The 26,419-nt window shown below is 39.2% G+C and overlaps 1 protein-coding gene across 2 annotated transcripts; it reads left to right on the top strand.

Moving 5' to 3' along the window:
• Window positions 1-560: 560 nt before the first annotated feature.
• On the top strand, window positions 561-4,149 carry LOC110890004 (G-type lectin S-receptor-like serine/threonine-protein kinase At4g27290). Of its 2 annotated transcripts, none has more exons than XM_022137576.2 (7): window positions 561-1,853; window positions 1,942-2,067; window positions 2,166-2,290; window positions 2,693-2,903; window positions 2,981-3,218; window positions 3,293-3,443; window positions 3,740-4,149. In XM_022137576.2, exons 1-7 carry the CDS (start codon window positions 581-583, stop codon window positions 3,854-3,856), a joined length of 2,241 nt encoding a protein of 746 aa, XP_021993268.1. In that variant the 5' UTR covers window positions 561-580; the 3' UTR covers window positions 3,857-4,149. The 2 variants fall into 2 exon arrangements, with proteins under 2 accessions (XP_021993268.1, XP_035835564.1); XM_035979671.1 differs by having other exon boundaries at window positions 2,681-2,903.
• The last annotated feature ends 22,270 nt before the right edge of the window (window positions 4,150-26,419 follow it).

Below are 26,419 nucleotides of genomic sequence, written 5' to 3'. Positions count from 1 at the left end.
CAAGACAAACCCGACCAAATCCCACATTTTCAAACCCAACAATTAAGTCGGTCGTTTTAGGTTTATTTTATTTACAATGTTTAGTTTTTATTTTTTTTTATTTTAGTATGTAATTTTCAAACCCAACAATTAGTTTTTTATTGTTAAATTATAATTTAAAAAAATTAAAAAAGGTGATGAGTGATGGAATTCCATAACAAGTGATGACCATTTCCATTAAAAAAAGTTGTGAGTGATGAAATAATAGTTGATAACATGACGAAATTTAATTGGATGTTATGAATGATGACTGAGTAATGAGTGATTAGTAGTACTAACCCTACCCCTAATGATGATACATATGAAAGAAAATTATACGTTTAAAAATTATTATTATATAATAAAAACGTAATTCTTTGACTAAAATTAATGCATCCGACCACCTTCTAGAAAATAGGAATCCAACCCACAGAAAGTCATTTAACATCTTGGTCCACATAATGGAGTTCTGTGTTTTACTTTCATGACTAAAACATATTTTATTTATATTTTGTGAAAGTGTTGCTGAAACGTTTATGGAGGAAAAACTGTGACAAAGACCATGTCGATCTTTCCCTTCCTTGTTGGTCTTTATGCATCAATAACTTGTTCCTATGCTGCTGACACCATGTCTGCAAATCAAACCGTTAGATATAATCAAACCATCGTTTCACCCCAAGAAACCTTCGAACTTGGTTTCTTTAGTCCCCCTAACTCCAAGAACCATTATGTCGGAATTTGGTACAAGAAAATACCCAAACGAACCTATGTATGGGTAGCCAACCGGAACACACCACTCACCGATACCTCAGGTGAGCTAACTCTCACCCTTCAGGGAGTTTTAATTCTCCGGGAGGCCACCAAAGGCAATGTAGTATGGTCATCAGCGAAATCATCAATAACGTCAGTGAAAAATCCGATTGGTCAGCTTCTAGATACAGGCAACTTTATAATTCACAAGGAAGGTGAGGGAACTAATCAAGAAGATCCCATATGGCAAAGTTTCGACTTTATCACAGACACTTTACTTCCTGGAGTGAAGCTAGGCTGGAATTTCATTACCGGGCATGAAAGACGCTTCACGTCATGGAAATCCCCCGATGATCCTGCTTTCGGTGAGTTTTCTTATGGGATTGATACCAGAGGTTACCCTCAGATGATCCTAATGGAAGGCCAGGACATAAAGTTGAGGGGAGGTCCATGGATTGGATTCAGGTTCTCTGGAATTTCTACTTTGAGACCCAACCGGTTTTTCAACTTCACCTTTGTTGTTAATCAGAGAGAAATTTACTACCAATATAATCTTATAGATACTTCGGCTATTATGAGGCTGGTGCTACAAGCAAGTGGTCGTTTCGAGCTCTTATTATGGAGTGATAGCAAACAAGAATGGAACCTTTATTCGACCCGGCAAAGTGATATCTGTGATCAATATGCGGTATGCGGGGCATTTGGGAGCTGCAACATTGGCAAGTCCCCTGTTTGTGAATGTTTGAAGGGGTTTGAACCCACATCTCCTGATCAGTGGAAGAATACAGATTGGTCACAAGGGTGTCGACATACTGTCCCTTTGAACTGCAGCCCTGGGGAAGGGTTTAACAAATATACAAATCTGAAGTTACCAGACACTCGGGGGTCTTGGTATAACCAGACCATGACCCTTGTAGAGTGTGAGAAGAAGTGTAAAAACAATTGCTCTTGTACTGCTTACACAAGTTCGAATTTCTCAGGGACTGGGAGTGGATGCTTGCTATGGTTTGGTGGCCTAATTGATATCAGAACTATTGCTGAAAGTGGGGACACTCTTTTTATACGTGTGTCGGCTTCAGAGTTAGGTAATTCAAAAACAATACTTTTGTTTTCATTACTAGCTACGTGGTTATCTGTATAAATGTCAGCTGAAGACATTATATATTGACATAGACAGTAAAAGCTCAAGTGCAGCGAGAAGAGTACAAGTTATTATCCCCATAGCAGTTGTGGTTTTGGTCATACTAGGTTCAATATGCTTCTTTTGTCATTTTAAGAGGAAGAAGCAACAGCAACAAGGTATGAATTTTGAATACAAACTATTTCTCTACTGATGAATGGGTCAGCACCATTAATAAAAGGAATTATTAATAATAGATTTCCTGTAATCATATTAGGGACACAAAGTGGTGATGAAGATCTAGAGCTACCATTCTTTGGTCTGTCTACAATACTTAAAGCTACAAAAAGCTTTTCAATAAACAACAAACTTGGTGAGGGCGGTTTTGGAGCCGTTTACAAGGTATATTTTACGACTCTATGACCTATTTAGTACACCTAGTGTTCATGTGATACTATAAGATGATTCTTAGCTTAAGCTAAAAAAGTTAAAGCAAATGATTGTTCAGAATACAGATCAGAATTGTTGCAACCTACTTCTGTGACGCACATTTGTTGCCATGAAAGTCATATGGTGATCCAATTCCAAGGTTGTGGACTAGATTGATCATATGATCAACTAAACCACGCAAATGGTTGCTTTTAAAACCATTTATTGTTTGATTTATATTCCCTAGACGCATTCTTGTGTTTTGTTGTTCGTGATTAAAAGTGGGTTTTGTGATTTACCAAACAATAACAATGAAAATAGTGAAGATGTATAGAGAGTTTTTTGTGATATACTTCTTAAAAGGTTATGTTTCAGGGTGTACTCGAAAATGGGAAGGAAATAGCAGTGAAGCGGCTAGCAAAAACATCCACCCAAGGACTTCACGAGTTTAAGAATGAAGTCATATCGATATCTAGACTACAACATCGCAATCTTGTCAAGCTCTTGGGCTGCTGCATAGAAGGAGCCGAAGTGATGCTAATTTATGAATACATGCCAAACAAAGGCCTTGATTCTTTCATCTTTGGTAAATGAAATAATTAGAGGAAAACTTAAAGTTCCAAATGAACAAGAACGTAAACTAAAAATTGTAATTAATTACAGATGAAATTCCAATGGAGCTCGTTGACTGGCCAACACGTTACAACATTATCATTGGAATTGCTCGTGGACTTCTTTATCTTCACCAGGATTCTCGACTTAGAATCATACATAGAGATCTCAAAGTCAGCAATATATTGCTTGACAAGGATATGATTCCAAAGATATCAGATTTTGGCACGGCTAGAGCATTTGGTGGAACTCAGACAGAGGCAAAGACAAACAGAGTGGTTGGGACATAGTGAGATTCATCTATCCAAACCTCATTCAGTTTATATAGTGAATCACTTACATTAATTACTTGGTTCCTCACAGTGGCTACATGGCACCAGAGTATGCAGGAAATGGTATCTTTTCGATAAAATCAGACGTATATAGTTTTGGTGTTTTAGTGCTGGAAATTGTGTCTGGGGTGAAGAACAGAGGATTTGCCCACCAAGAACATTGCAACAACCTTACTGGACATGTAAGTTTCGCCAATAAAGAGCTAACCAACTTATAAAAACCTGATTATGAAATCTCAATGTATTAAAAGAGACTAAGAGAGTTCATTTAAGTTAATCTCACCTGGTTTGCCTATCAAAATATGATGTATTTGTTTGTGGTAATTTAACATGTTGAGTTTTCCTAACATGGTGTTTAACTTGGAAGGTTACCGAATATGACAACTTCTTGGCTGTTTGAACCCACATAAATTGGTTACTTCTTTAATGCAACATTCCCTTTTGAAACAACTAAATATGTGTTCTTTGTTCTTGATAGGCATGGGTACTCCATAATGAAGACAGATCTTTGGAATTAGTTGCTAGGTGCTTAGCTGAATCAATCAATATGTCTCAGGTTTTACGATCAATGCATGTTGCTTTGTTGTGTGTTTAACGTCATCCAGAAGATAGACCGACCATGGCTTCTGTGATCGTGATGTTGGAGAGTGAGGGTCAATTGCCTTCACCCAAAGAACCAGGTTTTTACGTTGGAAAAGCTACACAACATATGACACGATCTTCAAGCTCACATGAATTATGTTCTAACAATGATCTTAGCATTACAATATTAAATGGTAGATAAGCTAAAAGTGATATGTATATATATATAAGAAATTATTCAAACAACATCTGTATTAACTTGCTCACTCCCACCATTCCTTCATCCAATTTAAGTTCAATTTCGCTTCCTGATATGTAGTTTTGTATGAGTAAAGAAAGATGCCAGCATTTGGATATATGAAGAGAAATTGACATTTCAATGTCTTCCTGCCATGAAACCTGATAGTCATATTACCCATTTCAGTTTCACCATATATTGAAGGACTAAATTCAACATAATGTGTATTACTTGGATACATGGCACTATATATTGGAGAAATAGGAGTTCATGATTCATGTATACTGGAATATAAATGATTCATGTGTTTTATCTGAGTATGTTTTATATTATCTGTGTGAATTTAAGGTTAAACATACAATGTGATGAAGCTATCCAACAATTCATATATTATGGTATACCAAATAAACACATACACTTAAACTTAAGACTATCTTGCCTATAATTTGCCAAGTTGTCATATAGAAAAACTAATTATGTTGTCTTCCTACATTTTCTTAGTCACAACACACTTGAGTTCATACTATAATTCTGCCTTGGTGTCCAGTTTTATCAGAAATATGATTAGTGACTAATATGTCGAAGTCTAAAGTTTTAACGTTCAAAATAACGATTTAAAAATAACAGCGGAAGCATAGTAATGTGGTTCAACAAAAGTTCATAATTCTTAATTATTAGAAGAACCCAATATGGGTAAAGACGACCACTACACGTCCCCAAGCTGCAAGTTCCTAAGTCACTGTGTACTTGCAAAGCATGTAGTAGGGTATCAACATAAAGTTGGCGAGTTCACGAGTTTATCTAGTTTTAATTCCATAAAACTTGTTTAAGTAGTTAAGTTACTCATTTATATCATGCCATGGGGAGCTACCCCATCTGTAAGCTACTAAACTGTGTTATACCGAATACTCCGCGACCTTTTTTTGTTTGCCCCATTTTGTCAAATGTCTATCATCATCGACAGTTTTGCATGAGTCTATTAGTTCACGGCCGATCCGCTACAGGCACGACATGAGGTTGGTGAGACCTAAATAGCGCTATCAACTAATAACCCGTTCGCCAGGCATCAGCAACTAATCGGAATCAAAGTAAACAATGTCACACAGCTATCTCCTCTTAATTTCCTCTTTATAAACACTTTCTGAGTCAAATACAATGATTTCTGACAAAATTTCGGCAACACCTCGACTCTAATTCCGCTCCAACAGATACAGAATTAGATCACACACCGGCTATTTATAGTAGAGCTGATTTCGCTCTAAATGGTTGGAGCGGAATCACTATGTGATCATTACAAGCGGAATCAACAGCTAACTTTGGAGCGGAATCACCTAGATACCCTAGGAGCAGAATCAACATGATTGTTTGGAGCGGAATTACATCAAACTCCTGATTTCGCTTCTAATGACATGAATGTCATTTGGAGCAGAATCACACTCTAAAACCCATTTTTCATTTCCGAGCTCCAATCTAACCTATCTAGACCTAAGACTCGATTAAGACGCAGTAAACAGACATTTAGTGCACCAACAGACTCCCCCTTGGATGTTGACGAAGTCTTCGGCTTCGAGTCTTCAGTCTTGGTCTTTTCTCCAAACTTTGTCTTCCCATTGTAAACGCTCTATCTTCACAGGTTCAGGAACTCAACCTAGCTCCATCTTCAATCTCCTCCTTTGACTGTTGATCCAGAACTCTAGACTCCCCCTTTCACAGACTCCCCCTCTCGGTATGCTGGGATCTAGGATCTTTATCTGGTTCAAACTCTGACTTTATGAGCCATGGGGATAATGAAATCCACAACCTGTTATTCAACCAATAACATTACACTCTATTGATTTTGACAATAAATCACAAAATTAATCAGCTTTAGAAATCCACTCAAGTATTCAGGTCCAAGTTAATGACCCTGATTACTCAATTAATCTACCAAGTTCAACTTAATGACCTTGGTTGATCTTTTGACAAACAAACTGACTTTTGTTTAAACTTTTCAAACATTTTCTGAAAATAACAAGTATCAAGTTAATGAACTTGTTTTGACTTTTTCAACAATCCCAATCTTCATCAAGATAAGCTCTACTCATTCTCCAGTCCAGAACTTTTCCTGCATCTGCTTCATCTTTGAGAATCCAACAATCAACTCTCCACCTTGGTTTGTCGGAAAATAAAGTAGAAATAAAATCTTCTTGGATTTTAATAAAGTTTCTAAACTAGGAAATGAAATACAGAAACTTAAATTGTAGAATGTAAAAAAATTAAACAATTTACAAACATATTTTTGGTGAGCGTGTCAGGGAATCATATCAGTTTATCAGACAAGTTACAAGTACCGTTAAGCTTTAATTCATACTCAGAATTAAACCATTCACGTAGATTATCGATATACTGATCCACTTTAAATTCTCACACAAATTTCAATTTACTCAGGATACGATTTAGATGTTTTATGAACTTGACTCATTCATGTGTCCCACCTCTTGAATATACTCCATGTGTCCCACCTCTTGAGTATACTCCCGTATCCAGAATCCCAATATTCAGTCTTACAGGTGATTATACCACAGATGATATCTGTAAGGGGTTAAATGCGAGGGCCGTGAGAGCTCAGGTCGATACTTCCATATACGCAGAGAGATGACGGCTTCGTCTTTTCGGTGTGTCCCCTTTAGAGGATCTTTTGTTTCAACAGCAATGATTATCAATTTTATTGTTTAATCAATTTGCTGAGTGTGATGCTGTGTTTCAAGCATTTGCGGAAAGTATTATTCGGGGACTAGGTTAGAACTTCCATTCAGCAGAAGTCCCGGAATAATACCCCAGATATCACTGAGTATAAAGACCTAGTATCTCAGAATAAGGGACCTTTCAAACAAGATTTCAGGGGTTACCTATATATCCAAGTAGTGTTCCCCACGAAATAAGTTTCGTTTTGAAATTTTAGGTTTATATCCCGAACAAATCTACTAAATGTGCGAAAACCTACCGACACATCATCAGTGAGACTGTTTAACGCATTTAATTCTTTACAAATCTTTAGCGTACTGTAACTGTCAAACTGATATACTATCATTTTCCCTTTTTACACAAGCTCTTTTTCAGTTTTCTATTGTTTTTGGATTTTGAAATTTTATCATGTTTTTTGTATTTTTGAATTTTTACTATTTTTGTATTTTTTTTAATTTATATCTACTCCCCCTAAATACCAAAACAAGTAAAAAAATCGACAAACCATTGCAGATTGTTTCTCATCTTCATCTACAACAGTACCTTCATCAACGCCAATAATGCCATCCGACACTGAAAGAAGCTTCATACCATTCAGTTTTAAAAGATATTTAAAACGTGTTTTGTCAAAAGCTTTGGTATGTAAATCAGCTTTCTGTTCGTCAGTGTGGATTTTGTCAATTCGAATCAACTTCTTCTCGAAGCAATCGCGAATGAAGTGATGTCGAATTTCTATATGTTTAGTTTTAGCGTGATGTACTAGATTCTTTGTTATATTTATTGCGGCCTCATTATCAACAAAAAGAGGTGTGTTAAGACACTGCAAACCGTAGTCGCGCATCTGTTGCTGTATCCACAGGATCTGAGAGCAGCAACTGTAGCAGACACATACTCCGCTTCACATGTAGATAGCGCCACAGACGTTTGTTTCATACACTGCCAGGTAACCAAGCGAGATCCAAAGAACTGGCATCCTGCAGTTGTTGATTTTGCATTGACTTTGCAGCATCCGAAATCCGAGTCGGAATACCCTTCGAGCGTCAAGTCGCCTTTTCTAGGATACCACAACCCCAATGTAGGAGTTCCCTTTAGGTAGCGTAATATCCTTTTCACAATAATCATGTGCGAAGCTCTCGGGTTAGATTGATATCTTGCTGCGAGGCACGTTGGGTACATGATATGAGGACGTGAAGCAGTTAAGTACATCAATGAACCGATCATGGAACGATAGAACGTCTCATCAGCCCTGTCTCCGGTGAGATCTGGGTGAATCCCATGATTTGTTGCAAGTGGGGTAGCAGCTGGAGTAGAACTTGACATCCCAAATTTCTCTAGAATATCATGAACGTACTTCGTCTGGTGAATGAAGATTCCCTCAGGTAGTTGTTCAACTTGTAGACCCAAAAAGAATTTCATCTCCCCCATTGATGACATTTCGAATTTTTGCTTCATCACTGATTCGAAATCTTTGCATAGATTCTCATTCCTTGACCCAAAAATTATATCATCCACATAAATCTGTACGATCAGAAGATGTCCATCGACCTCTTTAGTGAAGAGAGTGGCATCCACTTTCCCTCTGATAAAGCTGTTGGCTAGTAGGTGTTCTCGGGGGCTGGTGTAAACCGTACAGCGCTTTGTCCAATAAGTAGACCTTGTTTTTGTGGATTGGGTCGGTGAAGACCGGCGGCTGTCCGACATAAACCTCCTCTTTAACCTTCCCATAAAGAAACACTGATTTTACATCTAGCTGATATACTTTGAAGTTCTTCCAAGATGCAAATGCCAGGAAAATTCTGATTGCTTCTAGTCGTGCCACAGAAGCATAGACTTCAGTAAAATCAATTCCCTCTTGTTGACTAAAGCCCTGAACAACGAGTCGAGCCTTGTTTCGAACAACAACTCCTCGATCATCTCTCTCACATTTAAATACCCATTTTGTATTGATTTTCCTGTGACCATCCGGCAAATCCACTAGCTTCCACTCTCCCAACTTTTCAAACTGACTTAACTCTTCTTGCATCGCAATGACCCAAGAATCTCCAGTAAGCGCCTCTTTGTAAGTTCGTGGTTCGATCTGCGAAATAAAAAAACTCAATGAAAATTCAGTTTGTAAAGGTGCTACTGTAGAATAAAAACATGTAAGCCCTTGGTCAACTTGACGTCTCGTGCGAACGCCCGATTGCAAGTCTCCAATGATCAGCTCCTCTGGATGGTATGACAGAGTTCGTGGCATTACTTCGCTTGGAACATCCACATCGCCTTCCAGATTAGTAACATTTTGATCTGCACCTTGTTCACTAATTTGATTTGTTTGACTTGAATCCTGAATCTGCTCCGCCTCAGAATCTGTATCACCATGGGCAAATATCGGCATGCTCTCAGATTCTTGATTATCATTCTGAACCGTCTGATTATCTTGAGCAACTTCATTCTGTTGGACATCATCGTGTTCACCAGCATTGCTAGGACCTGCTTCATCGTCATTTGAAGTTTCCCGTGGTCTTCTAGAATACTCAGCTGGGAACCTTTGCTATGCTTCGTACTCTCGCAAAATATCCAACTCATCAAAGAAATCTTCTTCTTCCTCTGATTCTTCCCTCATGTCAAACGAATCCCACAACTTGTCATAATGATAACGCCATGAATCTCCTGGATTCTATGGCAGCATTGTATAACCTTGACATTCAACATTTGCAGCTTCAATAATCCGCTTCTCACTTGGAACGAAGACACGTCGCATATGACTTGCATAACCAACAAATATACCCTCAATGCACTTCGAACCAAACTATCCATGAGGCTCTATAACAGTACAGGGTGACCCGAACGGTTCTAGATACTTCAAATTAGGTTTGCGGTTATTGATCAACTCAAAGCATGTTTTGTTGAACTTCTTGACAGTGAGAACTCTGTTGAGCGTATAGCATGCGGCGGAAACAGCTTCAGCCCAAAAATTTAGCGGTAACTTTGAATCTGCGAGCATTGTTCTAGCCGTCTCGATTAGCGTCCGGTTTTTGCATTCTGCAACTCCATTCTGCTGCGGAGTGTACGGAGCACTAAACTCATGCAATATACCTCTTTCATCACAAAATTCTTCCAACTTGTTGTTCTTGAATTCAGTACCATTATCACTTCTGATTCTTTTGATACGCCTTTGGTGCAGATTCTCAATCTTCTTGAACAACACCATCAAACTGTCATAAGTTTCATCTTTTGACTTCATAAACATTACCCACGAAAATCTGGAATAATCATCAGTAACGACCAAACAGTAGTAGTCTCCTTTAATACTCTTGACATTCACAGGACCGAATAAATCCATGTGAAGTCTTTCCAGAGGTCTTAAAACTGAATTGACTTGCTTTGTAGTGTGTGACTTTTTCTTCTGCTTGCCTTTAACACAACTAATGCACTCCCCTTCCAGATGAAAACCTTTCACATGAACACCCAACACTAAATCGTTATGAACAAGGTGATTCATCTTCCGTAGGTAAATGTGACCCATTTTCCTATGCCACAATCTCGATTCTTTATCAGTTGCTCTGGACACAAAACAATGAGCCTGACCCGTGGTTGTTGTAGCAACGCTCATGTCCAACACGTACAGATCATTGACTCTTGGTGCCCTCATGATAATCCATTCCTCAGGGATAACAAATCCTGGCTTCAAGATCAAACATTCTTTGTCAGTGAAGTGAGTGGTATACATCCTGTCACAAATCTGCGAAATACTCAGCAGATTATTCTCCAGCTCAGCAATGTAGTTAACTCTCTCAAACGTTACAATCCCATTGGATAACGTTCCTTCACCAATAATCCTTCCACCTTGATTACCCGCGAAACCAACATATCCTCCATTGAAATTCCTCACATCATACAGCAATACAGTCTTCCCTGTCATATGTCGAGACGCTCCACTGTCCATAATCCAACGTGAAACTAATCTCGGAAGATCCTGCACATATCACAACATGACTTAAAACATTTCAATAAAGATGTCGATTCATGCTTCGTGATCAAGGAAGCTCCGGCAAGTCAGGTTTTCATTCAACGAAGAATATATCCACCCAAGCCTGACCAGCCTTGGGTGTAACCTTGTTGTCTTTAGCTTTGCCATTTTGTTTCTTAAAATTTTTATCTTGAAGTGGTGGAAAATTTGTATCATCCACAACTGGGACTAAATTCACCACCCTTTTTTCTTGTGAAGTTGAAGTTTGTTTCTCTATTTTGGGTTTCCAAATTTGTTGAGATGATGCAACCCGTTTGTAAAATTTATAATTTTTAGTTACCAACTTCTTTACGGGTTCAGTTTTGATCTTGGTGATTTGGTTTTTCAAAACCTTTTTCTCAACAAACATTGGTACTTTTCCCTTCACATCATCTTTCTTCTTTTGAATCTTTACAACTTCAGTCTTAGGCTTCACATTGGTACACTTTCTTGCAATATGCCCAACTTGATTGCATCTGAAGCATGTTCGGGTGTCAGCTACCAGGCTTGTGCCTTCAGACTGAGGTTGTGAAGCTTTCTTCTCAAAGAATTCTTCATTTGATTTCGAAAAAATCTTTTTCTCTTCATCAGAAAGTGAACTCGAACTATTCACAAACACTTTCTTTTCGACAAACTTCTTGTTTTGAACATTTCTCTTTTGATAACTCTTACCACCCTGATAACCACCCGACCAATTGTTTCGGTTGTTGTTATAAAAACGCAGTGGAACAACAGGTTTCTTATAGTAAGCTTTATCTTTTTCAAAATTCATTTGTCTCTTTGTTTGACTCAAACTGTTCACTTCTGACAACTCAACTTCAACCAATTTGAACACATTTGTCAATTTGTTCACATTAACATTCTCAATTGGAAACTCAGAATCCGAAAACAACTTATCAGATCCCGACATCTTGTACATGACAAGAGTAGGTTCATCACTTAAGTTGTTTTTGGACTTTTGTTTCGGAATGTATTTGTCCAAGAAACATCCATCTTCCTCAGTAGTGTCACTTTCAGATTTTAAAACATTTTCAGCAACACTTTTAACTACATCAGTTTGAACACTATCATCATCGGAAGATGTGAACGTGACATCAATTGAATCAGGAAGTTTCACTTCATTCTCTTCTTCAATTTCAACCAACCCAGATTGCTTTTTCGAATAGTTATCAAGAATTGGTGGTGGAACTTGATGAAAACCCACCCCTGTTCCATCAGAGTACACATCTTCGCCTGCTTTGTTTTTCCCGATGGGTTTGGGAACAATATGTTGCAAAACAAAGCTTGCGGAGTTGTAACTCTTAAGCTTCAACTGGATTCGCTCATTTTCAATTTCAGCCTCTTGAACTTTTAGTTTCAATTTAGCGATTTCATCCAGTTGTTGGTTGATTGATTCTTCTTTTAACCGAAGCACTGTTGTTAGTTGAACATTTTCTTTATAACTTTTACCGATTCTGTCATCATTATCTTTCATTGTGCTTTTAAGCTTCTCAAAGTTTTCTGTAATCTGACGATTTTCAAGAACTAACCTTTCATTTTCTTGCTAACCTTTTCATGGTCAATTTTATCATTTTCAATTTTGTTAGTTAATTCTTTTAACCGTTCAGTTGAAGCTTTAACCATCTTATCACGATCAAGGATTTGATCCTCAACGTTTCTGACTCTCGCAGTCAAATCCGCAACCTTTTTACCGTTGAGATAAGTGACTGTGCTACAAACTTTGCATTCCTTGATGCAATTTTTGCAAACAACATCACCATTGACTTTCTTACCTGACTCGGTCATTGACATGTTTGAACTGACCTGGCCTTTAGACTCAGAGACGGATTTAGAATCTACCTCAAGCGCCTTAGCTGCCAGTACCTTGTCAGCCATTTTTCCAAGATTTTCAGCATTCAACTCCTGCGTCGTGTCAATGATCCCAATATCAACCTTCTTTGACTTCTCTTCTTCTTTCTCCTTCTTCTCTTTCTCTTCCTCTTCTCCGCTTCCCCGCCATTTCTTCTGCCAGTAATCATCTTCTTCTTTATATTCTTTGATTATGGTTTCCACATCAAGAGTGTTATGATCAGTAGCAATATTTCCATATGGGTCAAGCTAACATTCTCTGTCTGGATCCCATCTCTTTGCTCTTTTTGCCTCAGAAAAAATACCAGATAACCTGATCAATTTGTTCGTGGCCAACAGCTTTCTGTAATTATACTTCTGTTCTTCAGTTCTGTTGTCTTTCCAAGGAATAGGTTCGGTTTTTGCCATGAAAGCATATCCAACTGCATCTTCCTCCGGCAACAACTCGCTCCAGTCGTAACCTTCATCATCGTGAATTACAGCAAGAGCTCTAGACTTCTCTTTGTTCTTCTCGAGCTGCTTCAATCTTGGTGGCTCAGATTTATTCTGATGATAAATTTCCTTCTTGTAGTAATCTTCTCTGAATGGGTTCTCAGACTCATCAGCATATGCATTCCGGCATTCACGTTTAAAGTGACCTTTCTGCTTGCACTTGAAGCACGTCACTTTACTTTTGTCAAAACCCAACTTGGTAGAAGGTCCACCAATTGACTTCCTCCCGGTTATCTCCATGAAACGCTGTGCTCGACGAACTGCACTGGCAATACACCACCGTATGTCGATCAATTCAATCTCCTCAGGATCAATCTGATCATAATCTTCCTTTGTCAGGTTGGTGTTGCCTATCTTCCCTGCTATAAGACTTTCATAAGATTCTAACACAGATGCTAGGAAAACCATCTGTTGTTTAGCAGACTCCTCGCTGAAATTCTGACCATTCTTTAAGTCTACAACGATGTTGCATTGAAATAGATTCTTTGCATCAGACTGGGTTGAATTTAATGAAGATCCACTGTGATATCCCTTGTGATATTCACTGCTTTGACTTTCTTTGCTTGTTGTGGAGACATTCTCAGCAGAAAACGCAGTCTTGGGGGATGTGTTCTTTGGCATCATGCTTTTTGGATAATCCAAATCCAAGTTCTGCTGGTAAGACGAGTGATTAACTTTGTGCATCTTCTTTAACTCCAGCTCGTGACTTTCAAGTCTCTCAATCAACAGATCCACTGTAAGCTCAGCAGGCTTGATCGTATTCTTCAGCATCAACGCATAGTACTGCCAATCCATTTCATCCGGTAATGAATCAAACAGCTTGTCGACTAGCTCTTCTTGAGAATAGAAAATTCCATTTCTTGCCAGTTCCAGCTTTAGGTGCTCAAACCTCTCAATCATTTTACAAACAGACTCATTCTTTAAACACCCAAACAAATCAAACTCTTTTCTAAGTAGTTTCTTTTTGTTTTTCACAATTTCTGTACTTCCTAAACATTTGGTTTTCAACTTATCCCGGAGATCTTTAGCACTAGAATATTCGATCAAAGATATTATATCTTCTCGCACGGATTGGAACAGCAACGCAGCACATTTCTGCTCAGCAACAAACGATTCTATCTCCTCAGGTGAAGTTAAGCTTTCCCCACGTTTGCCTCCATCATCGTATCCATTTTTCAGACTCTTCCAGCTAGGAAAGGCAAAGGCCCTCAACCAATCTTCGAACTTCTTGGCCCACCGACTATATTCCTCGATAGCCATCAACTTCGGTGGTTTGTTGTAAGTTCCGAAAGCACTTTCAACCTCCAAGGCATTCGATAACTTTTTCTTTGTATTTGACGTGTTTTCATTGGTGTTGCTCGAAGAAGTATCGTCTCCGGAATTTCCAGCAAAAGCATACATATCGTTAAACGGGTTCATGAAAATATTATCCATCTTGAACGTACCTGAAAAATCAGCAAACACTTAGAAAATTTTCAAAGTTTTGAAAAACAGTAATTTCGAGCGAAATCAGCTTTCGAACGAAATTAACTCTTGAGCGAAATCAACAAATAAGTTTCGAGCGAAATCAGAAATAATCTGATTTCGAGCGGAATCAGGTGATAGGTTTGGAGCGAAATCAGAATAGTTCTGATTTGGAGCGGAATCAGGACCAAAATTTCGAGCGGAATTAGAAAAATTATGTCTCTTCGAGCGAAATCAGCTATTTCGCTCCAAATGACCAATGTGTTTTCGAGCGGAATTAGCTTTTTAGAGCGAAACCTTCGATGAACTTTTCGAGCGGAATCAGGTTTTTAGGTTATTTTTACCATTTTTACTTCGAATTTTAACCTGATTCTTTCTAGGGTTTGTTATTGCTATGTTTTACACAGTATACTCGAAATTCAGTCCATTTCAACCGTTGGAACTAGTTCAAATCAGAAAAATATGAGAAGAAGAGAGTAGAAATGAGAAAATCCGGTAGAATCAAGCTGCAATGGTATGAACTCCTCGTCCTGAGCTCTGATACCACTTGTTGGACCGTGTTATGACCCTAAACAGTAAGTATAAGGCATTTCATCATTGAATATAGAGGTGGAATTAAAGTAAACAATGTCACACAACTATCTCCTCTTAATTTCCTCTTTATAAACACTTTCTGAGTCAAATGCAATGATTTCTGACAAAATTTCGGTAGTACCTCGACTCTAATTCCGCTCCAACAGATGCAGAATAAGATCACACACCAGTTATTTATAGTAGAGCTGATTTCGCTCCAAATGGTTGGAGCGGAATCACTATGTGATCATTACGAGCGGAATCAACAACTAACTTTGGAGCGGAATCACCTAGATACCCTAGGAGTGGAATCAACATGATTGTTTGGAGTGGAATTACATCAAACTCCTGATTTCGCTTCTAATGACATGAATGTCATTTGGAGCGGAATCACACTCTAAAACCCATTTTTCATTTCCGAGCTCCAATCTAACCTATCTAGACCTAAGACTCAATTAAGACGCAGTAAACAGACATTTAGTGCACCAACAGTTTGTATCCCATACAAAGAGATAGCGTTGTTTTAGTTCCATTTCCCAACCATCGGGAACGCATGCTTTTAGTAAAAGTTGTGAACTCACCTCGGTTTGCTCGGCAGATAGTTTACTTGGTCTAGTTTGTTGGTCAACCACGTCCTATTATGGTTACCAGTATAGGTCAGGTTTGGGTACAAATAATTCACGTATATCCTACACGTATCTAACACATAGCACACAAGTCAAGTTGTCATGTAACACGTTAGGAAGGTGGGCCTAAGCCTAATCATAGGAACAGTAAATCGTGCAGAGTAACATATGGCACAAATCATAACAATCAATTGTGTGGCCCAACCATCTAACAGCCCAACAACAAAATAATCCAGATCAGTCGAAACCATGGGGTCTCGACTCGAAAACAAGAGGTCTTGAGTCGCAACCATGGGATTCCCAGTCATAACTAGGATGTCTCGAGTTGTTAATTCAGTACTCGAGATCATGATTTTGAGTCAGGACTTGAGTCGGAACCAAAGAGGTCTCGACCCGCAACTAAGCTGGTCTCAAGTCGAAACCATACAATCTCGACTCGTAACCACTGCTGGAATCTTTCTAGAACGTTATCCATTTCAGTATCAACCAATCAGAGTTTATTAACATGTTTGTATTCCGTACAATGCCCTAAATTAGATCAAATGCACATTATTTCAAATACTTCCAGATTATTCATACTGTTCATCAGATTCATCAATCATCAAACAGATCTATCATTCCATTTCATTTAAACAGAAACATGCATAATCATTTTATCTCATGAAACATCACAACACTATCCTCGGATTTAACCTATATCATAACCCATTTAAACTGTTTCATACCAATCAGAATCCCCAATCATCATTTATCTCTCTACTCGTAACAACACTGTTCAAGCATGTTTATTCATGGAAAACAACCAAGCATATTTACAAACAAGTTTACTCACTACTTGAATCTTCTATCAACTAGCATCTTCATCATTTAAACAAGAATTCAAGGCATATAATTATTATTCAAATCACACATTCATCAAGCTAGCATTTTTAACATGTATCTTCATCATTTAAAAGGTAATATACTAACCAGTTAGAACTTAAAAGTGAGACGCATGTGTCGTCAGCGAAAGGAAGCTCCCAAGCGATGCACACCAACTGATTTGAGGATCTACGCGGCTTCCATTGGATCCGAGAAGAAGAGAGCAAAACTTGGGTGAAATCTTAGGTTTTTAGTGAGAGAAAGTGGATAAGGTGGGAGAGAGAGAGTGTGTGTGAGGGAATATTTTGGGATTAGAGATGATGATTGCTTGTCCAAATAGGGGAATGTCGGCTTAATTGAAGGGTTTTATACCCATCTTCAAAACCGTGCACACTCCTAGGGTTTAAGAGTGGTTTCAAGTGGGCCTTATAGTATCGGGTCGGGTCTTGTGTGGGTGTGTAACCCATTTGTTATGAATTAGGAGATTCTGGGTCGAGACCAGGTAGTCTCGAGTCGAAACTATGTGGTTTCAGTTAACATACTTGTATATACATTTGCACTTATTTAATTAAGTACCTACAATACACCTTATCACGTAATTACAAAAATACAGATATTATACAATAATTAATCATAGATTTTCATTTAATATCTTCACATAACTGTATAATATAATAAGGTTGTTCGGGGAAAACCCGAAGTGTCACAAGCTAGTGTGTAAAAGAATGGTTTTCGTGGGGTGTCACATCATCCCCCTGTTAGTTTGGAATTTCTTCCTGAAATTCAGCTACAGCCTCAGTGCTGGAGGTATTGTTTACAAACAACTGGGGATACCTACGCATCATCTGGTCTTCCCGTTCCCAGGTAAACTTGGGCCATGGCGCGAGTTCCAACGAACTCGAATGATAGGTATCTTGCTATGCTTGAGGGTTTTGATTTCTCGATCCGTGATCTCAACCAGTTCCACAACGAAGCATAGTTGGTCGTTAATAGTGAGTTCCTTAAAAGGAACAACGAGTGTTTCATCTGACAGACATTTCTTCAGATTAGACACGTGAAAGATGTTATGTACCGCACTCAACTCTTCAGGCAAGTTTAATCTGTATGCCACCTTACCGATTCTCTCGGTAATCTCGAAAGGTCCAACGTATCTCGGATTAAGCTTGCCCCTTTTGCCAAAACGTATCACACCCTTCTAGTGTGAAACTTTAAGTAGAACCCGATCCCTGACCTGGAATTCTAGAGGGTTCCTACGCTTATCACCGTAGCTTTTCTGACGGTCTTGAGCTACCACCATGCGTTGTCTGATCAGGGCAATCTTTTCCTTCGTCGAGTACAAGTTCTGGGCCGGTAATTTGGCTTTCGCCAACATCCGCCCAACACAAAGGTGACCGGCATTTATGACCATACAATGCCTCAAATGGTGCTGCCTGAATGCTAGTGTGGTAGTTGTTGTAAAAGAATTCTACCAAAGGATGGTACGTGCAGTCTGACCATCCGTTTGCGGGTGATAAGCGGTGCCTATGTCTAACTGTGAGCCAAAGGATTTGTGCGTAGCTTGCCACAATTCGGAGGTAAAACGTGGGCCATGATCAGAGATAATAGAAGTTGGCATTCTGTGTCTAGCAACTACTTCTTTCAAGTAGATTGCTGCAAGTTTCGAAAACTTGTCGGTTTCTTTGATCGCGAGGAAGTGAGCAGAGTTGGTTAAGCGGTCTACGATCACCAAAATGGTATCGTTCTCGTGTTGAGACCTTGGTAAGCCAGTAACAAAATCCAGGGAAATTTGTTCCCATTTCCAGGTTGGTAACTCTGGTTGTTGCAGTAGGCCTGACGACTTTTGATATTCGATCTTGGCCCTAGCACAGGTCAAGCATTTGCTAACGTACTTAGCAATAATGACTTTCATGTTAGGCCACCAATACAAGGTCTTAAGGTCATGATACATCTTGTTAGCACCAGGATGTATCGAGTAGCGAGACTTGTGTGCTTTATCCATCACAAGCTCTCAGAGATTTTCATAAGATGGAACCCAGATACGGTCCATGAAGTACTAAATGCTGTCGTCCTTGAGTTCAAGTTGTTTTTCCATGCCCCGTAGGGATTCGGCTAGAAGGTTTTCCACTTTCAGTGCTTTGACTTGGGCGTTTTGGATTTGGTTAGGGAGTTTCGAGTGAATAGTAAGTTGTAAGGCACGAACACGCTTAGGTTTGGTTTCCTTTCTGCTGAGGGCATCAGCTACAACATTAGCCTTGCCTGGATGATACTTCATCGCGCACTCGTAGTCGTTTAAGAGTTCGACCCATCGGCGTTGCTGCATATTCAACTATTTCTGGTCTAGTATGTGCTGGAGACCCTTGTGATCATTGTAAATAGTGCACTTGGTACCATACAAGTAGTGTCTCTAAATCTTGAGCACGAAGACTACTGCTCCTAGTTCCAAATCATGTGTCGTGTAATTCCATTCGTGGATCTTGAGTTTTCATGAAGCGTAAGCACTAACCTTCTCGCGTTGCATCACCACGCAACCGAGCCCTTGAATCGATGCATCGCAATAAACAACAAAATCATCGGTACCCTCGGGTAATCATAGTATAGGCGCACTACAGAGTTTTCTTTTAGCTTTTGAAATGAAGACTCCTGAGCATCGTCCCACTTATAAGCAATACCCTTCTGGGTCAGAGTCGTGAGGGGTTGGGCAATCTTCGAAAATCCCTCGATAAATCTTTGATAGTATACTGCCAATCCCAAGAATTGGCGGATTTCGGTTGGAGTCTTGGGGGTAGGCCAGTTCTTGATAGAGTCAATCTTAGCTGGATCAACGTGAATCCCGTCTTTGTTGACAACATGCCCAAGGAAATGGACTTCGCGAAGCCAAAAGTCGCATTTCGAGAACTTGTCGTAGAGTTGCTCGTTGCGTAAGAGTTCCAGAATAAGGCGTAAGTGAATACAATCATGAATTTGTCAAGATATAGTTTGCACACCCGGTTCATGAGATCCATGAAGACCGGAGGTGCGTTTGTCATCCCGAAAGGCATGACTAGGAATTCATAGTGACTATATCGGGTTCTGAAGGCTGTTTTAGAGATTTCCTCGTCCCGGACTCTCAACTGATGATAGCCTGATGGTAAATCAATCTTAGAATAGTAACTCGACCCTTGCAACTGGTCAAATAGGTCGTCAATGCGTGGAAGTGGGTAACGATTCTTGATAGTAGCTTTATTCAGCTCGCAATAGTCGATGCACATAAGAAAAGTGTTGCCTTTCTTCTTGACAAAGAGCACTGGTGCTCCCTAGGGTGACGAGCTAGGATGGATAAAGCCTTTATCCAACAGCTCCTGCAATTGCGTAGAAATTTCCTCCAGTTCGACAGGGGCTAGTCAATAAGGTGCATGAGCTATGGGTGCCGCTCCAGGAGTTAGCTCGATTTGAAATTCAACTTGATGGTGAGGTTGAAGGCCATGTAATTCCTCTGGGAATACCTCGGGAGAATCACGTACTATGGGAATATCTTCAATCTTTCTTTCTTTCTCCTGGGTGTCATTAACGAGTGCTAAAATAGCGGTATGCCCCTTTCGTAAACACTTTTGGGCTTTTAAGAAGGAAATAATGCATGAGACTGCACCATTCTTGTTGCCCTGAACAATAAGAGGTTCACCAAAAGAGCAAGGAATGCGGACGACCCTCCCCTGACAGAGTATTTCAGCCTGATGTTTAGAAAACCAGTCCATACCAATGACGACATTGAAGCTTCCAAGAATGATGGGAAAGAGATTGACGAGAAAAGTTTGACCAGCTAGTACGAGTTTACAACCGTTGATAACGTATGTGGCCTTAATGTTCCTACCGTTAGCTAGTTCGACAACATGCTTAGAGTTTAGAGGTGTTGGCGTAAGCTTAAGCGTCTTACGAATACGTGATGATACATAGCTAGCATCGGCTCCCGAATCAAATAGTACAGAAACATAACGATCATCGAGTAGGAACTTACCCACTACAACGTTGGGATCATCCCTTACTTCGCCAGCTCCAATCACGAATGTTCTGCCCCTTGCACCGTTGTCGCCATTGTTCTTATTGTTGTTGATGTTGTTCCCGGCGCCCTGACTGTTGTTACGGTTCTGGTTCAGTTGGGGACAATCCTTCCTCATGTGCCCCACTGCTCCACATTGATAGCAGCAGCAATTGTTCCCTTGTTGTTGTTGTTGTTGTTGCTGTCGCTGCTGTTGTTGTTGGCTTTGCCTTGCTGGGTACGGGCTTCTACAGTCTTTAGCTTCATGGTCCATTTTGTTACACCTTTGATAGTGATTCTTCTCGCATGGACCATTGTGATGTCGGTTACACTTGTTACATTTGTGTCTGCTTCCTTGGTAACCACCTTGCTGTTGTGGACCCTTGTTGCGTTCAAACTTCTTTTGCTGTGTTGGGCCTGAGCCGGGTTAGCATCCTTGCCTTGGTTGCTATCCTATTTACGCTTGTTATCACCAGATGATTCTGTAGTAGTACTGATTCTCTTAGGCAACTTGCCCTGCTCCACTGCCTGATCTGCGAGTTGGTGAGCTAGATGAATGACTTACTGGATTGTGGTGAGATTTGCTGAAGTCACAAGACTCTGAATTTCAAGGACCAAACCCTTGATATACAGCTCGATTCTTCGGTAAGCAGGCTGAGACTTGTTGGGACAAAGAGCAGCGTAGTCGTTGGATCGCTTAGTGTATGTCTCGATTTCTGATCCAACCATCTTAAGCTCGTAGTACTCATTCTCGAGCTTGTGAATGTCACTCCGATGACACTACTCTTCCTTGATCCAATTCTTGAAGTCGTTCCAAAGAGTGGCGTTGGCAGTCTCTAACCCAAGCATCTGAACTTGTTCTTTCCACCATGAAAGCACGTTTCCCTCCAAGGTGCCAATAGCAAACTTCACCCAGTTAGCAGTCGGACATTCGCACACGACAAACACGGATTCAACCTTCTCGATCCAGTGTAGAAGGCCGATGGCACCCTCGGTGCCATTGAAATCAGAGGCTTTCAATTCATGAAGGTTTTGAATGTGCAGACATGTGGCTGAGGATGTGCAGGTTGTGTTGTCGTACAACACGAAGTGAACAAATTTGAGAATGACAAGACGATACGTGAGTAGGATTTAAACATCCTAGATCGACTAGTTTTACCTCTAGGATGAGCTGCAAAAGCCACAGCCATAGTGTTAATCAGATTCGTAAACTGATCCTGGGTCATGTTAATGGTTCCTCTTCTGCGCCCGCTCATTTTCTTCATATCTAGTAAACACATTATGAGAATGACGCCGTAGTGTCGTAAGTACAAGTAGGAGGATTGACCAATGCACAATATATATATTTATACACACACACACACACACACATATATATAACGAAACACACTACTACATATAGTATCACATAGGAACTAAACAAGTAACCAGTAAACACATGCTCGAGCTATGAGGTTTAATACGTCGAGCCTTGCACTTGGAGTGTAGTGTCATTGTGGGTTGCTTGATACCAAACGGGTTATAGTCTGGTTTTTCTCAAAAAGACTTTTCTTTTTAAAACCGAGTTCACTATAACCAATGGCTCTGATACCAATCTGTCTCACCCTGAATTTCCACATGTGGAATACTACCGCAAGGTGTGTGACTGACCAGGATCCAGCCACCAATCATATTGAACAATCATAATAATAAACCAGTTTTATCAGAAATATGATTAGTGACCAATAATGTCTAAGTCCAAAGTTTTAAAGTTCAAAACAACGTTTTAAAAATAACAGCGGAAGCATAGTAATGTGGTTCAACAAAAGTTCATAATTCATAATTATTAGAAGAACCAAACACGGGTTAAGACGACCACTACACATCCGCAAGCTGCCAGCTTCTAAGTCACTGTGTACCTGCAAAGTATGCAGTAGGGTATCAACATAAAGTTTGTCCAATTTTAATTCGATAAAACTTGTTTAAGTAGTTAAGTTACTCATTTATATCATGCCATGGGGAGCTACCCCATCTGTAAGCTACTAAACTGCGTAATACCGAATACTCTGCGACCTTTTGTTTGTTTGCCCCGTTTTGTCAATGTCTATCATCAATAACGGTTTTGCCTGAGTCTATTAGTTCACGGCCAATCCTCTACAGGCACAGCGTGAGGTTGGTGAGACCTAAATAACGCTATCAACTAATAACACATTCGCCAGGCACCGGCGACTAATCAGTATCATAGGTAGGGACTTTCGTGATAGAGTTTCGTTTAGTACACTTGTTGCATCTAATATAAATATTAATTAACTGAGCGTCCCACACAAGGTGAGAAAAAGTTGTTTGTATTCCTCACAAGGAGATAGCGTTGTTTGTATCCTACACATGGAGATAGCGTTGTTTTAGTTCCGTTTCCCAACCACCGGGAACGCATGACTTTAGTAAAAGTTGTGAACTCACCTCGTTTTGCTGGGCAGATAGTTTACTTGGTCTAGTTTGTTAGTCAACCACATCCTATTATGGTTACCATTATAGGTCAGGTTTGGGTACAAATAATTCACGTATATCCTACACGTATCTAACACATAGCACACAAGTCAAGTTGTCATGTAACACGTTAGGTTGGTGGGCCTAAGCCCAATCATAGGGACAGTAAACCGTGCACAGTAACATATGGCCCATATCATAACAATCAATTGTGTGGCCAAACCATCTAACAACCCAACAACTGAATAATCTAGATTAGTTGAAACCATGGGTTTCGACTCAAAAACAAGAGGTCTCGAGTCTCAACCATCGGATTTCGAGTCGTAACCAGGAGGTCTCCAGTTGTTAATTCAGTACCTGAGATCATGATTTCGAGTCAGGCCTTGAGTCGGAACCAGAGAAGTCTCAACTCGCAACTAAGCTGGTCTCGAGTCTCCTTATTGTGATGTCTGGTTTCGAGTTTTAAGTGGTCTCGAGTTGAAACCATACAATCTCGACTCGTAACCACTGATGGAATCTTTCTAGAACCTTATCCATTTCAGTATCAACCAATCAGAATTTATTAACATGTTTGTATTCCGTACAATTCCCTAAATTAGATCAAATGCACATTATTTCAAATATTTCCAGATTATTCATATTGTTCATTAGATACATCAATCATCAAACAGATCTATCATTCCATTTCATTAAAACATAAACATGCATAATCATTTTATCTCATGAAACAACACAACACTATCCTCGGATTTAACCTATATCATACCCCCATTTCCACTGTTTCATACCAATCAGAATCCTCAATCATCATTTATCTCTCTACTTGAAATAGCATTGTTCAAGCATGTTTATTCATGGAAAACAACCAAGCATATTTACAAACAAGTTTACTCACTACTCGAATCTTCTATCAACTAGCATCTTCATCATTCAAACTAGAATTCAAGACACGTAATTATTATCCAAATCACACATTCATCAAGCTAGCATTTTTAACATTTATCTTCATTATTTAAAGGTTATACACTAACCGGTTAGAACTTAAAAGTGAGACGCGTGTGTAGTCAGCGAAATGAAGCTCCCAAGCGATGGACACCAACCGATTTGAGGGCCTAAGCGGCTGCCGTTGGATCCGAGAAGAAGAGAGGAGAACTTGGGTGAAATCTTAGGGTTTTTAGTGAGAGAATGTGGATAAGGTGGGAGAGAGAGAGAGAGAGTGTGTGTGATGGAATGTTTTGGGATTTGAGATTATGATTGCTTGTCCAAATAGGGGAATGTCGACTGAATTGAAGGGTTTTATACCCTTCTTCGAAACCGTGCACACTCCTAGGATTTAAGGGCGGTTTCGAGTGGGCCTTATAGTATCGGGCCAAGTCTTGTGTGGGTGCGCAGCCCATTTGTTATGAATCAGGAGATTCCGGGTCGAGACTAGGTAGTCTCGAGTTGGAACCATGTGGTTTCGGTTAACATGCTTGTATATACATTTGCACTTATTTAATTAAGTACCTACATTACACCTTATCACGAAATTACGGAAATGAAAATATTATACAATAATTAATCATAGATTTTCATTTAATATCTTCACATAACTGTATTATACAATAAGGTTGTTCGAGAAAACCCGGAGTGTCACACTTAGTTATAAACTTTAAAATTCTATATTTTCATATCTACCTTTTTTATTGATAATTGATATCGAAATTCCTTGCCTCCTCTTTCTCATTATCAGTATATATATAATACAATTACCTATTCTTGGTATTAGACCAAGAATACCATTATTAGTAATAATTCTATATTTTTGATATCTAGCTTTTTTATTGATAATTGATATCGAAATTCCTTGCCTCCTCTTTATCAATATCAGTCCATATACAATACAAATCCAACAAAGCTAGACTCATTTTGAAATCACCCACTTGTATGGGAATTAGAGGAACACATGGATCTCAGAGCTTTGGAGAGAGAACACCCGATAAACGACACTAACATTTTTGGTTAAGGAAATTTTCTTTGGAAATTTGTTCTGCCGTTTTTAGTGCAAATGTCTTTTAACTATTGTGCATAAGTCGAAACCTATTTGATTGCATCGAGTAACGGGAGAATTATTTTGAAATATTTAAAAACTTCCCGCATCTCATCTTGTTGTGGGCCCCGTTTATTGACAACTTTTGTGTTTGGATTAATTAAAGCTTTAAGAAACGGGACGGTATTACCCTTCGTACCCTTTTCTTTAGCTTTGATCAGTTCGATTTCTATTACCCTATTATTTGATTCTTGAAAAGTAACTTTTTTGTTCTTTTTAGGGCTAACAGTTCCGGTTCAGCCTGAGACTCATTTTCCTCATCTACCTCCTCAACAATACCCCGAACAAATGGTGGAGGAGACCCGACCTTATTATCGTAAATTAAAAAAAAAGACGAATACTAACATGATTAACTCTAGCATTAGACGAACTGCCTTGGTGTTGTGGAGTTTTCGTGGTATCACTAGGCATTCAGCTCGATTTGTTTCGTACTTGAGCAACATTGGCTGCCAACTGAGCAATTTGGTTTTCTAATGCTTGATGAGACTTTGATTGCAATTCTTGGTCTTTTCTTAGGGCTGGCAATTGAGTACCTGTTAAGACACGATTAGACCTGTTTGACTGACTGAAAAATAAACCATTTGACTTTTTTTAATTTTTAAAATAATTAAAATTACAATGTTAGGATCTATCATTTATTCATCTTTGTACATAAAACACAAAACTGTTTTATAAACATGAGGCAGAAAGTAGTTAAACGAGTCGTAATCATGTTTGAAACTTATGTTGTGCGCACCGTCAGAAACCTGTTAAACCTGTTAAGACACGATTTTCCAGCCTTATCTTTTCTAATCAGCTTCAGTATCTCCATTATTTCCTCCATCATTTCATTATTGGATCCTTCATTCTGATTGCTTGTCTTGCCTTGATCTTTATTTTGCTGATAGCTCCTTTGATTCACCCGGTTATAACCCCCTTGGTTATAGTTCTGATTGTAACCAGATTGCCAATTTCGGTATTGTTGGCCTCCTTGATTTGGGACCTGAATATTTGGATTCAACTGATTAGTAGTATTACTATACCTAAAATTAGGATGATTACAGAAACCTTGATGATATGTGTTAGAATTCATGTCATATTTCTTCTGTTCACCATACACCATGTTCGCATCCTCTCTAGTTGTACCAAACAGTCCCAGACAATCTTCCAAAGTATGGCCTTATTCGCCACAAGAGTCACAAACCAGAAAAGT

Source organism: Helianthus annuus, chromosome 11 (genome assembly GCF_002127325.2).
Source record: "Helianthus annuus cultivar XRQ/B chromosome 11, HanXRQr2.0-SUNRISE, whole genome shotgun sequence".
Lineage (NCBI taxonomy): Eukaryota > Viridiplantae > Streptophyta > Magnoliopsida > Asterales > Asteraceae > Helianthus > Helianthus annuus.
The sequence above is the reverse complement of the archived record's forward strand: the minus strand, read 5'-3'. Positions and strand labels throughout refer to the sequence as shown.

What these genes read in the sequence shown, in the direction of transcription:
- LOC110890004 (XM_035979671.1), top strand. Translation starts at nt 581, where the DNA reads ATGTCGATCTTTCCCTTCCTTGTTGGTCTTTATGCATCAATAACTTGT. An exon ending in TGTGTCGGCTTCAGAGTTAG is followed by an intron (nt 1,854 to 1,941) that starts GTAATTCAAAAA and finishes ATATTGACATAG; the next exon opens with ACAGTAAAAGCTCAAGTGCA. An exon ending in GCAACAACCTTACTGGACAT is followed by an intron (nt 3,444 to 3,739) that starts GTAAGTTTCGCC and finishes TGTTCTTGATAG; the next exon opens with GCATGGGTACTCCATAATGA.